At 38.2% G+C, this 9,514-nt stretch overlaps 1 protein-coding gene across 2 annotated transcripts; it reads left to right on the top strand.

The window, feature by feature from the left end:
- The first annotated feature begins 1,184 nt into the window (after positions 1-1,184).
- On the top strand, positions 1,185-9,091 carry LOC142525054 (uncharacterized). Of its 2 annotated transcripts, XM_075629224.1 has the most exons (3): positions 1,185-1,287; positions 2,420-3,583; positions 8,902-9,091. In XM_075629224.1, the coding sequence occupies exons 2-3, from the start codon at positions 2,422-2,424 to the stop codon at positions 8,955-8,957; spliced, it is 1,218 nt and encodes a 405-aa protein (XP_075485339.1). In that variant the 5' UTR covers positions 1,185-1,287; positions 2,420-2,421; the 3' UTR covers positions 8,958-9,091. The 2 variants fall into 2 exon arrangements, with proteins under 2 accessions (XP_075485339.1, XP_075485338.1); XM_075629223.1 differs by lacking the exon at positions 1,185-1,287 and having other exon boundaries at positions 1,891-3,583.
- Positions 9,092-9,514: the final 423 nt, after the last annotated feature.

Consider the following 9,514-nt stretch of genomic DNA (forward strand, 5'->3'; position numbering starts at 1 on the left):
GTTATTCATATACAGTATAGTATCATATACCTAATGTAATGCCCGAATTTTGATATAATATGATAGTAGTTGTGATGGTTCTTGTCTTTACGTTATGGTATGAATGATAATGATGTTATAGAATGGAATAGATAATGGATTGTTAGAATCAAAGTTGGAATTTGAGCTAAATAGGTAATGGAAGTGCAGAAACGGTATGAAAAATATGGCACAAGTTGTGGTTTTTAGAATAATGTTTTGTATATTGATCCAATTGATATGAGGCTACTTCCATTAGAAAGATAAGACATAAGGCTATAACTTTCCAGTTTTGAGTTTTGTTCAAATCATTAGGGAAGACGAGCCAAAAGCGCCCCGAAGTGTGTCGTGCATATTGTCGTTCCTACAACGACACATGTTGGGAGAATGGGCATAACGTTTTACTCAGACCTGCAAATGACCTGAAATTTGGGGAGATTTAAGAAAAGACATAGGGCTACAACTTTGTAGTTTAGCACTTTCCTAATTCCGTAAGGAAGAGGCTTTTCTGAAGCAATCTTTGAAGTGGCTGTGCGCAGAGTGGCGCCCGAGCGGTAATCTTTAACCGCCCGAGCGCACCCCGTTCTGAAATTTTGAGTTTTGGGCAGTAAGTTCGGTGCTAGGGCGGTAATATGTGACCGCTCGAGCGCCCAGCAAGTTGAAAAACGTGTTTTGGTGTTTGGGAAGGCATAAAATCGAATGGGATCCTCTTTTTACTCATTTTCCTTCTCCTTCTCTTTTCTCTATCGGTTAGAAGCTAGGGTTCTCTCCTTCCTTCCATTTTCTAAATTATTCTTAAATCTATTGGAGATTTGTTCAAGAAAAATATGAAATAAGTATAGATTTGTGATCCTCTCTCCAAGATCTTCAAGATGTGGTAAGTATTTCTCATTTCTATTCAAGTTTGGATATGCGTTGAAGTTAGAATTTATATTTGAGTTGATATTTGAGATATTGGGATGCTAGAGATGTTGTAATTGTGTTGGTTTGAATTTAAAATGGAATTGAAGCCAATGGCAAAGTAAAGGAGCTAACTCTTTGGCACGTACGTCACGTGTTTGACAAAATGATTCAATGAATCTTTTTATGACATATTAAGGTTAAGAAATTTACGGATCTTGATTCGAAACAGTATTGAATTAATTATGAATTTTGTACAGAAACAGCTCTGTTTTGATAAGTGATCCGAGTCCTTGAGTTATAGTAGATTTCAGAGGTTCAAGACTTCTCACCTACACATTTCGATCTTCCTTTGGTAATATTTGAAAGGTATGTTACGGTCGATAACATACGAGTTAAAAGAATCATTTTTATTTTAAATTGAAAATTTGATGGCTTGATGAATTACTTGTGATTTGTTGATGATTGATCATTTGAGATGAGATTATTATGATATTTACTTGATGAGATTGAAATGCATCATTGCATTGCATATTGAGCCGCTTTTTGATTCAGATTTGATATGGCGGAGGTCGCCTTGATTTACTGATTTGTTGGACGTATGGGGCTATAGTTGAGTTGGCATAGTGTATGCGGAGGTCGCTGCTATGACCTGAACACTCTCTATAGGCGCACCATAGTCTTGGGATTGTAGAACACAACACACCACCTCGAGCGGATGAGTCGGTGGATGTTGTTGGGGGATTCTCTATCCTTGGGTACCCTATGACCAGATGATTCACTTGATCTTGAGATTTATTGATAGCCCACAGCTTCTGATCATTCATTGCATTATATTGCATCTTTATGAGTTTATATGAACTTTGTGAAATTTTCATTCTCATATGTTATTGATTGTATCATACTGGGTTTATACTCACTGGAACGTCGGCTACCTCTTGTTTTCATGTGCTTGACGGTAGGTGAGGCGAGGCTTGGGATGCCAGAGTCCAGTTTTAGGCGAGGAGATACGAGTTAGAGTGGGATTCTCGGGTCTTAGGAGCTATGTGATGATGTTTGGATTTCTTTGGTTCACTACTTTATTTTGGCATGTTGAAAATTATATTTCAAACATTGGAGACAATTAAATTATATTGACGATGTTTGTGTGGATTTGTGAACTACAAATTATGTATTTTATTAAATCATTTGGTTTGTTACATTTAAAATTATTAGTATTAGATATCGGACCCGGGGCCCCACATTAGGTGGTATCAGAGCGTAAGATATTTGGGAACAGGGTAGATCGAGTCAGTTTGAATTGCTTGATCATGTGATATATTTGTTAGCATTTTCATTGTGCTATGATGTGAAATACATGATTTAAATTGAGATATTATATTGTTGAGCTTTATTCGAGATTTTTGAGATTGTTGAGTCTCGAGAGCCAGAGATGATTGGTACAAGATTGAGATGATTATGATATTGTGATTTTATATGTGTTTGATCTATTTTATATCAGACATGGCTACTCGAGGTAGAGGTCGTGGTAGACCTAGACAGGACATACCAGTGGCACAAGATCAGGGCAGTGCTACTCATACTCAGATGGATATAACTCCGACTCCGATGGAGATACTGCTAGCCAGATTTCAGTCTTTGCACCCACTGATGATGAAGGGTACCGAGAATGCATTAGAGTGTGAGAACTGGTTGGAGAATATGGATCAATTATTTGAATCTCTTGAGTATCCAGATGATCGTAGAATCAAATTAGTTGTTCATCAGTTATTGGATGTTGCTAAGAGTTGGTGGATCATGACCAAGAAAGCTTTAGAGGGTCGAGGTACGATTGTTACCTGGGATATTTTTAAATCTGAATTTTATCAGCGTTTCTTTCCTACATCTTACAGGAAATATAGGGGAGCCGAGTTTGGAAATTTAAAGCAGGGAAATCTGAATATTGAGGATTATGTTGCTAAGTTCTCGAATTTACTGAGATTTGCTCCTCATGTAGCATCCGATGAAGAAGCTAAGGCCGATCATTTCATAAATGGTCTTAATCCTGATATATTTACCCTGGTTAATACTGGAAGGCCTAACACATTTGCTGAGGCTATTGATCGAGCCAAGGGAGCTGAAACCGGAATCATTAGGCAGAGAGGTTCTCAGATGCAACGACCCCAACAGCCACAGTATAGACAGCAGTTCAGACAGGGTAATAATGGCGGTAACAGTGACAACATAAGAGAGCAGTTTCGGGCTAGAGGCAAGCAATTTAAGAGGTATGGCAGTAATTTTTCGAGTTCTAGTGGATCGAGACAGTCTGGTTCAGTTCAGAGTACTGGTTATTTAAGTCCTACTTGTGGTCAGTGTGGTGGTAGATTTTTTACCGATCAGTGTAGAGGAATCTCGGGAGCTTGCCACTTGTGTAACCAGGTGGGACACTATGCTCGAGTGTGTCCTAACCGTGGCAGTGATATGTCTCAGAGTGGGGGATCATCGAGACAGACACCTCACCAGAATCGTCAGAACCATACAGTTCATTCCTATCAGCAGTCAAACCGGTCAGATCAGAACAAACAGAGTGGTAGCCACAGGGTAGGACAGCCACCTAGACAGCAGGCTCGAGTTTTTGCACTCACTGAGGATGAGGCACATAATTCTCCAGATAATGTTATTTCAGGTAATTGTTTTCTCTCAGGTTATCCTGCTTATGTTTTGATGGATACTGGTGCATCACATACATTCATAGCTGAGCACTTTGTCACATTGCATTCATTGAATTCTATGCCATTATCTATTTATACTCCACTGGGCAAAGTGATGAGGTCAGTTGAAATGATAAGTGGTTGTGAATTTTGTTATGAGGATAATGTCATTGAGCTTGATTGTATTGTGTTGGAGATGTCTGATTTTGACTGCATAGTTGGTATTGACATGTTGACAAGATACAGGGCTACTGTAGATTGTTTTCAGAAGGTTGTTAAGTTTAGACCTGATATGACAGATCACTGGACATTCTATGGTAAGGGTTCTCGAGCTAAGATTCCTTTGATATCTGTTTTGTCCATGACTCGTCTGTTGCAGAAAGGAGCAGAATGTTTCTTGGTTTATTCAATTGATATTTCAAGGTCAGTACCTAAATTGGCAGATATTCCAATTGTTAGTGAATTTTCAGATGTATTTCCAGATGAGATTCCAGGATTTCCTCCTGTTCGAGAGATTGATTTCAACATTGAGTTGATGCCAGGCACACAACCTATTTCTAGAGCTCCTTATAGGATGGCGCCAATTGAACTAAAGGAACTAAAGGAACAACTTGAGGATCTATTGGCTAAAGGATATATAAGACCAAGTGTTTCACCTTGGGGTGCTCCGGTTTTATTTGTGAAGAAGAAAGACGCGTCTATGAGGCTTTGTGTCGATTATAGACAGTTGAATAAAGCCACAGTAAAGAATAAGTATCCTTTGCCAAGGATTGATGATCTCTTTGACCAGTTGCAGGGTTCTTCAGTATATTCTAAGATTGATTTAAGATCCGGATATCATCAGTTAAGAGTTAGAGAGGCAGATGTGCCTAAGACTGCTTTTCGTACCAGGTATGGGCATTTTGAATTTTTGGTTATGCCTTTTGGGTTGACCAATGCATCTGCGGTATTTATGGATTTGATGAACCGTGTGTTTCAACGGTATATTGATCAATTTGTTGTGATCTTCATTGATGATATTCTTATTTATTCAAAATCTAAAATTGAGCATGCCGAGCACTTGAGAGTTGTACTGCAAATTTTGAGAACTGAAAAGTTGTATGCTAAATTATCGAAATGCGAGTTTTGGTTGGATAGAGTGGTATTCCTTGGACATGTGATTTCGAGTGCTGGTATATCAGTTGATCCGAGTAAAGTTGAGGCAGTCATCAATTGGTCTAGACCGACATCAGTTTCTGAGGTACGTAGTTTTATGGGTTTGGCAGGTTATTATCGCAGATTTATTGAAGGATTCTCACAGATTGCGAGGCCAATTACCCAGCTGACACAAAAGAATGCACCATTTATTTGGTCGCAAGCATGTGAGGCTAGTTTTGTTGAACTTAAGAAGAGATTGACTACTGCTCCAGTTCTGACTATTCCATCAGGTGTAGGAGGATTTACAGTGCACACTGATGCTTCACAACAAGGACTGGGTTGTGTATTAATGCAGCATGGTCGTGTGGTTGCCTATGCTTCATGACAGTTGAAGCCACATGAGTCTAGATACCCAGTGCATGACTTGGAACTAGCAGCAGTGGTTTTTGCGCTAAAGATTTGGCGTCACTACTTGTATGGGGAGACATTTGAGATATTCACTGATCATAAGAGTTTGAAATACCTCTTTTCACAAGCAGAGTTGAACATGAGATAGAGGTGTTGGTTAGACTTGTTGAAAGACTATGATTGCGAGATAAAATATTATCCAGGCAATTCGAATGCAGCAGCTGATGCTTTGAGCAGAAAAGTATGTAATATGTCCTTGATCACTAGCAGTGTATCTAATTTAGTAGAAGAATGTTGTCTTTCTGATTTGGATTTTGTGGTAGATACTCAACCTGTAAGAGTATTTATGATTCAGGCAGAGCCCGAGTTGTTTGTAAAAGTTAAAGGGGCCCAAAGGTTGGATCAAAGCATTCAGAAATCAGTTGAACTTGTCAGATCAGGACATCGATCAGAATTTCAGGTCAATAATGAGGGTATTTTGTTTGTGAATGATTGTATTGTAGTTCCTAATATTTCAGAGTTGAGGATACAGATTTTGCGTGATGCTCATTGCAGTAAGTTCAGTGTACACCCTGGAAGTAAAAAGATGTACAATGATTTGAAGAAACAATTTTGGTGGAAAAGAATGAAATCTGACATAGAAGAATTTGTATCTCGTTGTTTAAATTGTCAACAAGTGAAAGCAGAAAGGAAGCGACCAGGAGGTCTTTTGCATAGCCTTAAAGTTCCAGAATGGAAGTGGGATCATATAACCATGGACTTTGTCACGAAATTGCCGAGGTCGTCGAGGGGTTGCGATGCAATTTGGGTTATCGTTGACACATTAACTAAGTCTTCGTGTTTCATTCCTTATCAGATGACATATAGGCATGATCAGATGGCCAGATTGTACATCAGAGAAGTTTTGAGATTGCATGGTGTGCCTAAGTCAATTGTATCAGATCGTGATCCCAGATTTTCTTCTCATTTTTGGCAGAGTTTACAAGAGGCCCTTGGTACTCGTTTGCATTTGAGTACAGCATATCATCATCAGACAGACGGATAGTCAGAACGTACTATTCAGACATTAGAGGATATGCTGAGAGCTGTAGTGATGGATTTTTGTATTGGTTGGCAGAATTCGTTACCACTTGTCGAGTTTTCTTATAACAATAGTTATCAAGTGAGCATTGGAATGTCACCATTTGAAGCACTATATGGCAGGAAGTGTCGATCTCCTCTGTATTGGGACGATTTATCTGAAGCACCAATTGTAGGACCTGATATGATAAGAGATATGACACAGAAAGTGAAATTGATTCAGAGTCGTATGCGAGCTGCTCAGGATAGGCAGACTAAGTATGCGAACATCAGGAGACGACCGTTGATTTTTGAGAAAGGTGACAGAGTTTTTCTGAAAATATCTCCTTTTCGTGGTACAGTTAGATTTGGAAAGAAGGGTAAATTATCACCGAGATTCATAGGTCCGTATGAGATTTTGGAACGTGTTGGTGATTTGGCTTATAGATTAGCTCTTCCTCCTGCGTTATCAGGTGTTCATGATGTTTTTCATGTGTCCATGTTGAGAAAATATCATCCAGATCCTTCTCATGTACTTCCACCCGATGAAGTTGAGTTAGATCAGAATTTGAGCTACATTGAGAAACCGATTCAGATTCTAGACAAAAAAGATAAACAACTCAGAAATAAATTGATACCGTTGATTAAAGTACAGTGGAACATACATGGTGTCGAGGAGGCAACTTGGGAATTAGAAGATAAAATGAGACAAAAATATCAAGAGTTATTCAAATGAAGTACGCTTCTATTCTCGGTTTTAATTTCAGTATTGATTATTACATGTTAGACTTGAAAGAGATGGTTGATTTCGAGGACGAAATCTATTTTTAAAGGGGAGGAATTGTAATGCCCGAATTTTGATATAATATGACAGTAGTTGTGATGGTTCTTGTCTTTACGTTATGGTATGAATGATAATGATGTTATAGAATGGAATAGATAATGGATGGTTAGAATCAAAGTTGGAATTTGAGCTAAATAGGTAATGGAAGTGCAGAAACGGTATGAAAAATATGGCACAAGTTGTAGTTTTTAGAATAATATTTTGTATATTGATCCAATTGATGTGAGGCCACTTCCATTAGAAAGATAAGACATAAGGCTATAACTTTCCAGTTTTGAGTTTTGTTCAAATCATTAGGGAAGACGAGCCAAAAGCGCCCCGAAGTGTGTCGTGCATATCGTCGTTCCTACAATGACACATCTTGGGAGAATGGGCATAACGTTTTACTCAGACCTCTAAATGACCTGAAATTTGGGGAGATTTAAGAAAAGATATAGGGCTACAACTTTTTAGTTTAGCACTTTTCCTAATTCCGAAGGAAAGAGGCGTTTCTGAAGCAATTTCTGAAGTGGATGTGCGCAGAGTGGCGCCCGAGCGGTAATCTTTAACCTCCCGAGCTCCCCCCGTTCTGAAATTTTGAGTTTTGGGCAGTAAGTTCGGCGCTAGGGCGGTAATATGTGACCGCTCGAGCGCCCAGCAAGTTGAAAAACGTGTTTTGGTGTTTGGGAAGGCATAAAATCGAATGGGATCCTCTTTTTACTCATTTTCCTTCTCCTTCTCTTCTCTCTATCGGTTAGAAGCTAGGGTTCTCTCCTTCCTTCCATTTTCTAAATTTTTCTTAAATCTATTGGAGATTTGTTCAAGAAAAATATGAAATAAGTATAGATTTGTGATCCTCTCTTCAAGATCTTCAAAATGTGGTAAGTATTTCTCATTTCTATTCAAGTTTGGATATGGGTTGAAGTTAGAATTGATATTTGAGTTGATATTTGAGATATTGGGATGTTGGAGATGTTGTAATTGTGTTGGTTTGAATTTAAAATGGAATTGAAGCCAATGGCAAAGTAAAGGAGCTAACTCTTTGGCACGTACGTCACGTGTTTGACAAAATGATTCAATGAATGTTTTTATGGCATATTAAGGTTAAGAAATTTACGGATCTTGATTCGAAGCAGTATTGAATTAATTATGAATTTTGTACAGAAACAGCTCTGTTTTGATAAGTGATCCGAGTCCTTGAGTTATAGTAGATTTTAGAGGTTCAAGACTTCTCCCCAACACATTTCGATCTTCCTTTGGTAATATTTGAAAGGTATGTTACGGTCGATAACATACGAGGTAAAAGTATCATTTTTATTTTAAATTGAAAATTTGATGGCTTGATGAATTACTTGTGATTTGTTGATGATTGATCATTTGAGATGAGATTATTATGATATTGACTTGATGAGATTGAAATGCATCATTGCATTGCATATTGAACCGCTTCTTAATTCAGATTTGATATGGCGGAGGTCGCCTTGATTTACTGATTTGTTGGACGTATGGGGCTATAGTTGAGTTGGCATAGTGTATGCGGAGGTCGCTGCTATGACCTGAACACTCTCTATAGGCGCACCATAGTCTTGGGATTGTAGAACACAACACACCACCTCGAGCGGATGAGTCGGTGGATGTTGTTGGGGGATTCTCTATCCTTGGGTACCCTATGACCAGTTGATTCACTTGATCTTGAGATTTATTGATAGCCCACAGCTTCTGATCATTCATTGCATTATATTGCATCTTTATGAGTTTATATGAACTTTGTGAAATTTTCATTCTCATATGTTATTGATTGTATCATACTGGGTTTATACTCACCGGCACGTCGGCTACCTCTTGTTTTCATGTGCTTGATGGTAGGTGAGGCGAGGCTTGGGATGCCAGAGTCCAGTTCCAGGCGAGGAGATACGAGTTAGAGTGGGATTCTCGGGTCTTAGGAGCTATGTGATGATGTTTGGATTTCTTTGGTTCACTACTTTATTTTGGCATGTTGAAAATTATATTTCAAACATTGGAGACAATTAAATTATATTGACGATGTTTGTGTGGATTTGTGAACTACAAATTTTGTATTTTATTAAATCATTTGGTTTGTTACATTTAAAATTATTAGTATTAGACATCGGATACTGCTAGTATACAATTTGCATCAAATATTGATTCAGAAAAACAGAAATTTCAAATCAAATTCAAAACACCCGTCATCGATAATAGCCTGCTGAACTCATAGGACTGTAAATCTCTAACACTGATGTCGATCTCGGCCAACTGATCGCGATCTCAATTGTGTTAGAATTAATCGATATACTATTTAGAATATCAGCTACCCTGAATACAATCTGTCTTAGTCAAGATTCACAATTCAACAGGTTCTGTGTATCATTTTTCAGTTCTCAGAATATTCAATACAGTACTCAGTTATTTAACAAAATCAGTCATATTCTTCGAATATACCAGAATATCATAGATCAAC

Source organism: Primulina tabacum, chromosome 14 (assembly GCF_025594145.1).
Source record: "Primulina tabacum isolate GXHZ01 chromosome 14, ASM2559414v2, whole genome shotgun sequence".
NCBI classification, from domain to species: domain Eukaryota; kingdom Viridiplantae; phylum Streptophyta; class Magnoliopsida; order Lamiales; family Gesneriaceae; genus Primulina; species Primulina tabacum.

What these genes read in the sequence shown, in the direction of transcription:
- LOC142525054 (XM_075629223.1), top strand. Translation starts at nt 2,395, where the DNA reads ATGTGTTTGATCTATTTTATATCAGACATGGCTACTCGAGGTAGAGGT. An exon ending in TCCAGATAATGTTATTTCAG is followed by an intron (nt 3,584 to 8,901) that starts GTAATTGTTTTC and finishes GCTTGATGGTAG; the next exon opens with GTGAGGCGAGGCTTGGGATG.